General features: G+C 34.1%; 1 protein-coding gene across 1 annotated transcript in view; it reads right to left on the reverse strand.

Annotated features, from left to right (window-relative positions):
- Window positions 1–13856, reverse strand: part of Kcnu1 (potassium calcium-activated channel subfamily U member 1) — a 176779-nt gene that overhangs the window by 123829 nt on the left and 39094 nt on the right. The window contains exons 8-10 of the mRNA XM_046463883.2: window positions 13008–13178; window positions 11146–11237; window positions 8309–8419 (exon numbers count right to left, since the gene is read on the reverse strand). Of these exons, the coding sequence (XP_046319839.2) occupies window positions 8309–8419; window positions 11146–11237; window positions 13008–13178 (374 nt within the window). The remainder of the gene's footprint in view (window positions 1–8308; window positions 8420–11145; window positions 11238–13007; window positions 13179–13856) is intronic.

A 13856-nucleotide genomic window follows, 5' to 3' on the forward strand; every position in this document is an offset into this window, starting at 1 on the left:
AGCAGATACACTTTCTTCTCAGCAGCACATGGATCCTTCTCAAAAAATAGACCATATACTATGCCACAGGGCAACTCTTAGCAAATACAAAGGAGTAGAGATACTAGCATGAATTTTATCAGATCATAATGGAATGAAATTGGAAATCAATGACAAAATAAAGAATAAAAATTTATGCATCACATGGAGACTGAACAATATGCTACTGTATGAACAATGGGTTATAGAAGACATCAAGGAGGAGATTAATACATAGAGGTAAATGAGAAATCAGACACAATATGTGGAAATCTCTGGAACACTATGAAAGCAGTACTAAGAGGAAAATTCATTGCATGGAGTTCATTCCTTAAAAGAAGAAAATGTCAACAAATAAATGACCTCACACTACATCTTAAAGCCCTAGAAAAAGAAAAACAAAGCAGCAGCAAAAGCAGTAGAAGGCAAGAAATAATTAAAATCAGAGCTGAAATTAATGAAATTGCAATAAAAGAAACAATTGAAAAAATAGACAAAACTAAAAGCTCTTCTTTGAAAAAATAAATAAAATTAACAGACCCTTAGCCATGTTAATGAAGAGAAGGAGAGAGAGAACTCAAATTACCAGCATATGTGATGAAAAAGGCAATGTCACAACAGACACTACAGAAATACAATAGATAATTAGAAATAATTTTGAAACCTTATACTCTAATAAAATAGAAGGCAGTGAAGGCATCAATAAATTATTTAAGTCATATGATCTTCCAAGATTGAGTCAGGAGGGTATACACAACTTAAACAGATCAATATCAAGTGATGAAATAGAAGAAGTCATCAAAAGACTACCAACCAAGAAAAGTCCAGGACTGAATCGATACACAGCTGAGTTCTACAAGACCTTTAAAGAAGAACTAATACCAATACTCTTCAATTTATTTCTGGAAATAGAAAAAGAGGTAATACTTCCAAACACATTCTATGAGTGCAATATCACCCCACTTCCAAAACCAGACAAAGACACTTCAAAGAAAGAAAACTTCAGACTAATATCTCTAATGAACATAGATGCAAAAATACTCAATAAAATTCTGGCAAATCAAAAACAAAAACATATCAAAAGATTGTGCGCCATGAACAAGTGGGATTCATCCCAGGGTTCAACATACAGAAATCAATAAATATAATTCATCACATCAATAGACTTAACGATAAAAATCATATGATCATCTCGATAGACGCAGAAAAAGCATTTGACAAAATACAATACCCCTACACTAGAAAAGCTAGGGATAACAGAAACATGTCTCAACATCATAAAGGATATCTTCACTAAGCCTCAGGCCAACATCATTCTAAATGGAGAAAAACTGAAGGCATTCTCTCTAAAAACTGGAACAAGACAGGGATGCTCTCTCTCACCATTTCTATTCAACATAGTTCTTGAAGCACTGGCCAGAGCAATCAGACATATGCAAGAAATTAAAGGAATTAGTATATGAAAAGAAGAACTTAAGCTAGCACTATTTGTTGACAATATGATTCTATATCTGGAAGACCCAATAAATTCCACCAGAAAACTTCTAGAACTAGTAAATGAATTCAGCAAAGTAGCAAAATATAAAATCAACACCCATAAATCAAAGGCATTTCTGTATATCAGTGACAAATCCTCTGAGAAGGAAATAAGGAAAACTACCCTATTCACAATATCCTCAAAAAAAATAAGATAATTAGACCTAAAGAGAGAAATCAAAGAAGACCTTAGAAGATGGAAAGATCTACCTTGCTCTTGGATAGGCAGAATTAATATTATCAAAATGACCATACTACCAAAAGCATTATACAAATTTAATGCAATTCCAATCAAAATCCCAATGACATTCTTCATATAAATAGAAAAAGCAATCATGAAATTCATCTGGAAAAATAAGAGACCCAGAATAGCTAAAACAATCCTTAGCAGAAAGAGTGAAGCAGGTGGCATCACTATACCAGGCCTTAAACTATACTACAGAGCAATAAGAGATAGGAAAATTGTGGTATATATGTGTATTAAGAATTGTAATGCAAAAAAGTATGTTTAAAGGCATAAATTGATGTGAACATACTTTATATAGAGAGATACAAAAGATTGTGCTCTATGTGTAATAAGGATTGTAATGCATTCCACTGTTGTTGTGTATTTTAAAAAATAATAAAATAAATAAAAAATAAACAAAAAATTTATGCTGGGAAAACTGGAATTCCATATGTGCTAGAATGAAATTTAACCCCTATCTCACCCTGTACATAATGCAAATCAAAGTGGATTGAAGGTCTAGGAATTAGACAAGAAATTCTGCACATACTTGAAGAAGGTATCGGCCCAACACTGCTTCATGTTTGCTTAGGAACCAACTTCCATAACAAGATTGCTAAAGCACAAGGAGTAAATTAGAAAATCAATAAATAGGATGACATCAAACTAAAAATGTCCTCATAGCAAAGGAAAGAATCAAGAGTGTGAGGAGAAAGAGAGAGAGAGAGAGAAAGAGAGAGACTGCATAATGGAAGAAAATTCTTTATCACCTGCCCTTCAGGTAGAGTGTTAATTTCCAGGATATACAAAGAACTAGAAAAAAAATTAACACTAAAAAACATAACTCAATCAATAAATGGGCAAAAGACACTAAATGGACTTCTCAAAAAAAAAGAAAAAAGAAATATGAGCAGTCAACAAATATATTTAAAAACATGTTCGTCATCTCTAGCAATTAGAGAAATGAAAAAAAATACACTGAAGATTTTGTTTCACTGTCAGAATGGCAATTATCAAGAATACAAGAAACAATAAATGTTCGTGAGGATGTAGGGGAAAAGATACAGTCATACTGGTGGGACAACAAATTGGTGCAACCATTATGGAAATCAGTATGGCGATTCCTCAGAGAACTTGGAATAGAACCACCATTTGACCCAGCTAACCTACTCCTCAGTTTATACCCACCAAAGGACTTAAAATCAGCATACTACACTTATGCAGCTACATCAATGTTTATAGCAGCTCAATTCACAATGGTGGAACTATGGAAACAATGTAGATGCCCTTCAACATGTAAATGGATTAATGGTATATATACACAATGAAATATTAGTCAGCCTTAAAGAAGAATTAAATTATGGCATTTGGAGGTAAATGGATGAAGCTGGAGAATACCATGCTATGTGAAATAAGCCAATCCCCCCAAAAACAAAGGCTGAATGTTTTCTCTGATACTTGGATGCTAATTCACAGTGGGGGCATGGCTAGGATAAAATACAGGTAATTTGGATTAGACAGAAGCCAGTGAAGGATAGTAGGATGAATTGGATAGTACTGGTGTGATTCCACATCATGTACAACCAGAAGAGTGAGAAGTTATACTCCACTGATGTCTGATGTGTTAAAATGCATTCCACTGTCATGTATAACAAATAGAACAAATAAAACATTACTTAAAAATAACTGGGTAAACAGCAGAAAATCAATAGAGGGACGAGAGCAGGGGATAAGGAAAGGGAAGGAGAGGTACAAGGGTCCTAATTAGAATAAAATATATACCATGCTTTTATAATTCTACCAAAATGGATTCAGCACATATAACTAAAAAGAACCAAATAAAATAAGATTTTTAAAAAGATTTAAAAAGTTTTAAGCATGATTCTTAATTATTTCCTTGATAGTTACAAGTAGATAGAAGTCTTAGCACATTTTTTTAAATACTTCAATAGCCCATGTGCAACTCTTAGAAAATTTTCACCTAGGACTGGGGTTGTAGCTCAGCGGTAGAATACTTGTTTAGCATGTGTGAGGCACTGGATTTGATTCTCAGCACAACATATAAATAAGTAAAATAAAGGTCCATTGACACTAAAAAAAATATTTTAAAGTGTTTTTTTTTCCACTTAACTTTTGTTCCTATTGTATTGCTTAATGTTGGAGTAGTTTAAAAAATGTCAGGCTATACCTGTGATATATCATCTGGATATATCCTCTGTGAAGTAGTGTATATGATAGACATATAACAAAGAGAGGCAATCTTGTAAGTATTGAAAATTAATTTTGAGGAGACATACAGTACAGTATATCATAACATGCTACTTGAATCTGCAAGAAACAATTTTTATTAGTCATAATTATATAAACACTATTCCTGTAATGATATAAACACTCTCCTATAACTGCAAGTTCTACGATAACTATTTTGGAATGATGAAAGGAGGTAGTCGTGGGGAGCTGGGCAATGCTTATCTGCAACCTGTGGTGGTTAATCCTGCCTACAACTGAGAAGCCCAAATAATAGTCAAACATAATTATAAAGTTGGAAGAAATATAGTAACATAAAGTTGGGGTGGTTATCTTTGAGCAGTAGGACTGGGGAAAGTGGAAAGGGTGAGAGTTGATGATGAATATTTTGCTCTTTGATGTGTAAACTGTGAACATTCACTATTCTCTCCACTGGTAACTTTTTCCTGGATGACCACCCCAATATATCCCATGTCTAACAGTGTTGAATTAGGTGTCCCTTCTATGTTACAACAGCAATGACATGCTTGCCTCTCTTTGCCCTGTTTTGTTTTCCACATTTTAAGTAAGTTTATGTGTACACGATTTTCATTTATCTTTATCAGCATTATTAAAATTTTCCAGTCTGAGAAATGACATCTTTTGTAAACCACAGGAAGTTCTCATCTTTCAACTTGTATCATGAAAAATAGCACATATAAAAATATATAATATATATTCATTGAAAACAAGAAATGATAATAAAGTCTATACTCATGTACCCCCCTCATGCATGATACTAATCGAAATAACTCAAGAAGCATTGTATCATCTTCATTCCTTATTGTGTCATTTTAAGTCTAGTTATCTGGCTGCTTATGAGGAAAGCTGCTGATTTCAATTTATGTATTTTGCTTAATTTAGCCATAGTTTTTGTTCCATGTAACCAGTATCTTGAATTATACAAATGTTAGTAATTTACCTATGTGAAATTTCAAAGCATACCTTATATTTTTTTTGTATCTTTGTTACCAAAGAAAGAAATGTGTTCATTTCTGCATCAGTTATTCACTTTTGTATAAATTCTTTCAGGATCTTTGTGACTTAAAATAGCAAGAAGTGGTGTCAAAGGGAAAATGACCTCAGGAGAAAAAATCAAGTCCAGTGTGCACACCTATAGCATTTGATCTCAGGGTCAGGCTCCAATCAAGGATACAACAGTTTTTTCAGAGCTCAGAAAGATGTTGGATGGTGACCTGAAGATTCTCTTACTCAAGCCAAGGGGCTTCAAAGAAGTGAAGATAAATCTATCTTCAAGGAATTGTGAATATGACTTGCTTCCATTCATTGGTTCAATGGGGCTCAGTTGGGTGATACTGTTGCTTCATGTGTTTTTGTTGGAGTGACTTCTATGATTGCATGTGTCTTGAGAGCTTTATTGGGCTACAGTGTCTGAGATGACATCATTTACATGTCTGTTGACTCAATGGTGCTATCTGAAATGGCTGGAAGCTGGATGGGCTTCTTTCTTCATCTAAATGGATGATTATAGACTGAAAGCAGAAGCTATCAGAACTCTTCGAAGATGGCTGGCCATAATGGACACACTGTCACTTGTACACATTTTATTAGATAAAGGAATCAAAAGCAAGAGCAGATTTAAGTTAAAAGGCCATCCTGGATTTAATAAAGGGGAGTACGGGACTCCACTTTTGGTTGGAAGAATGGATTATGTATAAGTATTTGGAAAGAATAACCTTCTTTAAAAATAATCTACCATAGTCTTCCCTCTGTCCGGCCATAAGAATTCATATCCTTATCTTGCACAAAACATTCTCACTTTTCTCCCAAAGTCCTACATCTTTATGGCATCTCCTCAAACTCCTGGATCTTCTCACCTAAATCTGATTCAGATCTGCGTGTGTCTCCTGAGACATAGCTCCACCTAATACCAAGACCAGTGAACTGTGAACTGAAAAGCTTCTCACATCATCAACTGACATACCATTATGAGGTAGAGATAGAAAAAATTGTACTGGACATTCCCAGTTAATAAGGGAGTGGGTGGTAATGGAGAGCACATAGAAATCTGAAGTCTATCTCTCTGAAATTCTGAACTGTATCTGAGCACATATTATTGGGTCACTTACTTCCTGAGCAGAGAATTTTTTTTTATTATGGTCCAGTTGCTCAGGTCTGTCCTCATGAACTAATTCATTTTTCTTTGATACTTGTCTCTGAATTCTCATCTTTCATTTCCCTAGTAAGATGGCCTCCATTTGTACTTAAGTACCTGCTACTACCTGATTTCTGCTTGCACTAGATTAGGAGCTTCGAGGCATGCTTTTTCTTATGCACTCTCTCTGTCCCTTTTACTCTAAACTGTCAGGACTATTACTAGTAAAATTTAAGACTTGAATATTTTATAAAAATCTTATTCAGATTTATGTCATGATCATATTCATATTCTTGGAGACAGTTTCTCTTAAAGAACGTAAAGCTTCCTAGAAGAATGTCTCAGCTTCTTGAAGACCTTTGGCCTGACTGAGAGCATCTATAGATCATTACTCTACATCTTTCTGAAGTCTAAAGAACCTGATAGTCACATTCTTGATTGGAGACTGACCCTGAGAGAAGACATTATAAGGGTGCACATTGGACTTGAATTTTTTTTCCTCTGGGGTCATTTTCTCTGTGATATATTTTTAGCTAGTTGGAGAGACTGTTCTGGGACTTTTATACTTACTCTTTGTTCTGCTTGAAAACTAAAGAATTTCTCATTTAAAACAAATTCCTTATAATATCCTTATGACTAAACTAAAATAAGTGAGACTCAGTATTCTTTAGGGGAAATCTTCTTAGCCAACTTCATAATTTCATGAGGTACATTTTCTATCATCCATGCTATTGCCAGAGAAATTATTACAAAAATTCTATAATGATAACATTGGTTGTGCTTCCTCTAACACCTAGTAGCAATTTCTTCATGGTCTTTCCAGCCCTGCCAACAATATTCATGAAAACCTTCCAGCCTCTGTCTACCTTGGAAAAGGCTATATTTTGGCTCCTGGAAAGACAGTACTCCACTTCCAGTATCAATTCTTTTGTATTAGTTATTCATTTCTTCAATGATGTGGAAACAAAACTACTGTCCATCAATAGCAGCATAAAGTAATAAATGTTATTGTAGATCACATATGTGATGATCCAAAATCATGGTGGATTGTGCAGAGTGCTCAACTGTAAAATGCATGAAGGTCAAGGCAATCCCACATACAATCCTGTGTAAGATCAAAATGCTATTTCAAATCTGTCTAACTTACTCAGTGAATGATGTTTGAACAATTGATTAATCACTGGAGAAAAATAATGCTGTTATTATCACACACAATCAATCCCAGAGAGCTTGAATATTAAAAATTATAATGTGAAAATATAATAACACTACAAAAATATTCACTTAATTCTGTAACAGAGAGGCCTACGAAGGTCAGAAAAGCAAAGAGCTGAAATAATGAGTTGTTGGATTAGAACACATGAGAACTAAGTGCTTCCATATTAAAAACACAAACACAATTATGTATACACAACAAAAGACACAAAAGAGAGAATATCAAAATATATTGAGTGTTTGAAAGTCAATAAGCCAACAGATGACTCCCCTGATAGAAGACCATAAAAGAAATAGGAATTTCAAAAAGAAATTAGAACAGTTAAAACACACACAATTGTTCAATTTTACTAGGAAATAAAATTGAATATTGTAAAATGAAACAATAAGAATTCATTTCACACACTTCAACTACACTTTAAAAATCTCTCTGTATTAAATATGTATTCCCTGGTGTTTGACAAACTCTTTTATTTGAACTCTGCTGGTGGATAGGTGTACTGGATAGAACAAAAACACCATGAAGGCCAATCCTTTCTGCTTCCATTTGAACTTCACACTTCCCATTCTGAGAATTAACAGTTCAATTAGTAATAAGAAAGTATGCCATAAGATTTTTGCACAAAATTATGGTCAAATATGATAATAGCACGTGTAAAATAACTAAATGCCAGCTAATAGAGCCACTTAAGTAATATTAAAATACATTTAGGAAAGCATCTGGTAAGATATATCCCAAAATATTTGCAGAGGTTAACTCTGGACATGATATTGCTCTTCTTTTTCTTTCTTATTTATTATTATTTCCTAAAATTTATATGAATATTATAAAGGTAACTATCTTCCATTAAAGTATGTGTACATATTTCAAGCATTAATTTAGAACCCATGAACCTTACAGATATACTTACTCTCCCAGAAAAACAATCTCAGTGTTGATTTCCCCTGACCTGTGACGTAGAAAATTCCTCAGGAAAGCGGTCACACTGTCTACAGTGATGTTTCCACAGACTACAATGAACCTAGGTAATAAGAATAGACAGAAGGGTCATCTGAAGAACAAAAGTACAATGGGGAGTGGATTCCCCATATCCACAGGGAGTGGATTCCAAGACCCCCAAAGATACCAAAATTTGCAGATGCTCAAATCTCTCATATAAAATGATATATCGATAGCATATAACTTAGATTCTCCTGTCTACTTGAATCATCATTTGATTACTTATAATACCTTATACATTGTACATGCTATGTAAATAGTTAGTACACTGCCTTTACCTCCTTGAATAGGTTCATAGTTTGCTATGGAACTTGTACTCCCATTGCAAATATTTGTTCAGGGAATAATGACAAGTTCATTTTTTATGCAATTTTCTACCGGTGGTTGGTAGAATCCACTGATTATAGCTTCTTATTAGGACTTAGGGATGACAATTAGCTTAAACCTGATTACAAATAAATTTAGATTTTAAATCCTCAGATTTTTAAAATAGGAACACTAAGAGCTGCATCTCCAATGTACAAAAGCACCAGACTTCTGTGGTCTTCTAGCTCATCTCAAATATGGCTTGTTTCCAAACAACTGAATTGCATGTAATTTTTCAGGAGCACAATCATTGCTAGATTTATTGTAGCTATTTATGACTTATAATGGATTTCTCATTCAGTTTTTCTCCCTTGGATTTCTGATGCTCTGATATAGACTTTTTTTTTTCATTGAGGAACTGAGGCTCAGAATGATTTAATCCACTTTTCTGTAGCAAATGGGAAATATTGTGGTTGAGCTGGTCTCGTATTCTAGATCAGTTCCACATCTAAAATTATCAGGTATATATGACAGAATAAGCCATATGGAGAGAAATCTAAGATAGGTACAGAAAAAAAAATGTTTTCAGGATGAAAAACAGCCATCTATTTTCTTAGGCTTAACATATTTGCAAAAACTATTTTCCCCATTAATCATTTAAGAAAACTGAAGGAATAATTATAGCCTAAATTAACCCAAAATTTCCTAACCCTAGTGGCTGATATTTCATGCATTTCATATGCCTTTTCTGAAATGAAAAGTTTCAGATTTTGAGACTTTGGATTATCTGGTTTATTCCATTACTTTATCTTAGTTATTTTTTCATTAGTTTCAACATATATTTCCTTTTCTATTTATACTTCTTGGTCAACAAAGTTTTTTTTTAATCAAATGTGTTAAGAAATCTCTCCAAAGAGATTAATCTCCAATGTGCCTTTTTATTGTGGGGACTAAATGAAAAACAATTATATTACATTTAAGGTCTCCAATGCCTTCTTTTCTTCATAGATGTGAAAAGTAATAATGGAAACAAAGGTAACATAAGTTCAGAAGAAAATAGAATAAAAACACTTCCACATATAGTTTTCCTCCTTGGAATAAATAGTCATAACTTAGACAAAATCAATTATTTTAGAAGCACTGTAGAAGGAGGTAAAAAATGTTCTTCACTGTAGCAAATCTTTGCCCAAAAAATGAGCTCCAAGTGGTTTAGGGGAGTTTTACCTAAGACAACTCAATTACCTTAATTATTTTAAATTTGAATTGTGGCTTTAACTTTATCCATTATGTAAAGTTTTCTTGCCAAAAGTTCACCATATTATGGAAATGAATGAGACAATTAGTAACACAAGAGATTAGATAGTGATAAAGGATGTAGATTTGGATTACATAGAGGAAAGTGAAGGAGGAGAGGGTATATGGGGGTAGAAATGATAGCAGAATGAATAGGACATTACGACCCTTTGTGCATATACAACCAGAAGAATGAGAGGTTATACTCCATTTATGTGTGATGTGTCAAAATGTGTTCTACTGCTATGTATAACTAATTAGAACAATTAAAAATATTTAAAAAGAATGTAGAAATATTGCCAAAATTACTACTATTTATTGACAGTGGATTATAACATTATCTGTCATTTTAGTTCTACATATTTTTGGAATAAAAATGGAGTCACTGGTGTTTGAAAGAAAGAAAGAAAGAAAGAAAGAAAGAAAGAAAGAAAGAAAGAAAGAAGGAAAGAAAAGACAGGAGGTAATGAAGGAGCAGTTTTTATGCAAAATTACAAGATTTGAACAACTATCACATAAGACATTCAGACCACAACCTGCACAAGATCCCCAAAAACCTTGCACAAAGAAGTGCTTCTACAGGGGCATCTGAGTGACAACTGCCTATTCAACCTCACACTGGTACCACCCCTTTATTAGTCTTTGAGGCCAATAATTATTTTTCAATATTTCTTCTGTAGTCCTCTTCATATAACCTTTATTTTTTTATCTGGTGCTCAAAAGCTCTTCCTACCTCAGCCTCTCAAGAACTTAGTAGCACAGGCATGACCCGCTGTGATCAGCTTTCATTTCCCTTTAAATCATCCTTTACCTCCTTAAATATGCTCATAGTTTGCTACAGAATGTGTATTTCCATCGCAAATGTCTTCTATTCCCAATTAAATGTCAGTATTCTTTGGAGAATCCCTGCCACTCTGTTATTTAGGTTTGCCTACTTGATTTAATGTCCTTATAAGTGTCTATATAGTAGTTTGTATCAAATATTTATTTGTATGGTATTGATTTTAGTACAGTCCCTTCAGTGATGGAAAAACTTGCCAAAATGTTCACCTTTGATCTGTAACCATGTCAGTTAGTAGGCATCTATTATAAGGTATGTGCCTAGTGGAATATGTGAAACTGTAGAAATTACACTTAAATGATACTTACTTCTTCCCTTTGACAACTTCATAGGAACTGGTGTATTTCCTTTTGTTAGCAAAAAGTTCCACCATTTCAGGGATATAGTTCGCAAATAATATCTAAGGGGATCAGCAAATAAAATGTTAGGTCTCATTATATTTTATCAGTGCATTATAGTCATACATAATATTGGGGTTTATTTTGACACACTTATGCAAGCATGGAATATAATTTGTTCTACCTTCAGTCCCCAGTATTTCTGCTCCCAAACCCTCCCCCTGTTCTTCTTCCTCTATTGTACTGGTCTTCTTTCAATTTATTTATAGCTTTTAAAAAAACAGAAAGATGAAATTCACTGTGGTATATTCATATATATCCATAGCATATTCTGGTCAATTCAATTCCACCATTCCTCTCCTTTCCCATCCCTCTACTTCCCCATCAATCCCTTTCTTCTGTTCCATTGATCTTCTTTTCTTTCATGAAATTCCTCTCTATTTTCCCCCCTTATTTCAGTCTAGTTTCCTTGGTAGATACCCCCCCAAATTAGAATCAATATACCATAGTGATATAGTAAGATATGGAACCGCCTGAAGTGCCTGTGTGCAAATGAATGGATAAAGAAAATGTGGTGTATGTACATACAAAATGGAGTTTTACTCAGCTATAAAGAATTAAATTATGTTGGTAAATGAATGGAACATGATGCTTTATGACATAAGCCATATTCAAAAAAGTGAAGGGTTGAATGTTTTCTCTCATATGTGGAAAACTAGACCAAAATAAGGTCTCATTATTTTTACAAATGTTCTAAAATTCCAAGAATATAAAAGAAAAAAGTCATGTACAACTTTCTTCCATCTAGCAGGGGATATGACAGTTATCTGCATTTTAAAAGGGAGACCATTTTTCTTGATTGGCCTTTGGATCTGGCTAAAATTTAATAAAATGTTTTTCAGCATACAACATGATAAAGCAAAGGTAAGGGGAAGGTCGCTTCTCTTATGGTTTTGCCCTTCATAACTTTCAATTCCCTTCTTAATTCTGACTTTGCACTATTTGGGCCTTGGAAAAATGAAAAGGTCATGGGACTGAGGGAGCTTAAGAGATAATGATTGAGATGAAAGGATGTAACACCATGGACAGGAGGGTATGAGAAAGAAGATGGAGTACAGAACTCTTACTGGTTTTTTTGTTTTTTTTTTTTCCTTTTGGTACCAGGGATTGAACTCTGCAACAATCAACCAATGACCTACATCCCCACCCACTCCCTTTTTAAAATTTAGAGACAGGGTCTGGCTTAGGGCCTTACTAAGTTGCTTAGGTCTTCCCTAAGTTGCTAATACTGTCTTTGAACTCATGATCCTCCTGCCTCAGCCTCCTGTGTCCCTGGGATTACAGGCATGCACCACTGTACTGTGATAGTTTTTAAGTAACTAAAATAAAACTCATTAAAAGAAAAGGAGCCTTCCTTTGTCCTTAATATACTCCTGAACCAAGAATAGATGCTCATTTATCTGAAATTAAATGCTGATGGGTAAGAGCTTACTCATTTGGGCTGGATGAAACAGAACTTTCCTTAGATCAAATCTTGAATTTCCTTCTTCAGAAGAAAGACTTTAATTTGATGGTAAAAGATGAAAGAAGATCAGTTTATTCAAATCAAGGTAGAGGCTAAGGAAAGTTTTCTCCCTTTTCTACTACCCTTCACCCCTAGAAACCAAAAAATTGTACCTTGGGCTCTTGGGGATGCAGTTTATAAAATATGGAATTTATGCATCTTCTCATTTTCACATGACACCTACTTTCAAACCTTTACCTCTTGTGACTAACCAGTATTTTTCAGTTCATATAACTACATTCAAAATACACTTAAAAATATTGTTCACCAAACTCCCCAGGGTGAAGAACATGATAAAGGTCCGTCCTAGGGATGTCTTGGCTACCACATCTCCAAAGCCGACGGTTGACGTTGTTGCCATGACCAGGTAAATGGACTCAAAATATGTTATATTTTGTGAATTTCTACCTTTGAGCCAGGGATCACCAAAATTTTCCACCTGTTTAAAGAGAAAAGACTTAGATTTCTGAATGGAATCTAAGGGAAGGCTTAGAACAAATAGGCAAGACCTCAGATTAATCTCACTTAATTTCATATTTTTCAAAAATATTTTCCTGTTTTTTCCCTTGGAGTCATTACATTTTAAGAAAACTAAATGAAAAATTAAATGGTTCTGAGGCTGCTGTGAGGACTTTGCATATTTCAGGTGTGATCAAAAAGCCTGAGTTCTCTTCACTGTGATTATTGCTGAACCTGAGAGGATGTGTGGCTTGTGCTCAGTATCTGAAATACTCCATGGTGTGGAGGCCACTGCCCCATCTCTCTTCTCATGAGGCATGCCATCGCAGACTGGAGCCCAAGGACCCCAAAGTCTCTCAGGTCAAGCAGTTACCACTCATATTCATTTACTAACCAGATTAGGAGCACCATTGAGGAAAGAAGCATTTTAGTAAATGAGTACTTCATTTTAGTGAGCTTAAGTTACATAAATACTAGTGTAAGAAAAATAGACAAGCTTCCCAAGTATTTCCCCCTTTCCTTGCAAAAATATTTCCAGTGATAAAAAAAAAAAAACCTCTGAAAAATATTTTCCTGTTTTTTCCCTTGGAGTCATTACATTTTAAGAAAACTAAATTTATTATATTATCTTTTTTTTCTATTAAATAAATGTAGTAAC

This window comes from Marmota monax, unplaced genomic scaffold (assembly GCF_021218885.2).
Source record: "Marmota monax isolate L192 unplaced genomic scaffold, Marmota_monax_Labrador192_F-V1.1 WCK01_AAM20220418_F8-fsc00224, whole genome shotgun sequence".
NCBI lineage: Eukaryota > Metazoa > Chordata > Mammalia > Rodentia > Sciuridae > Marmota > Marmota monax.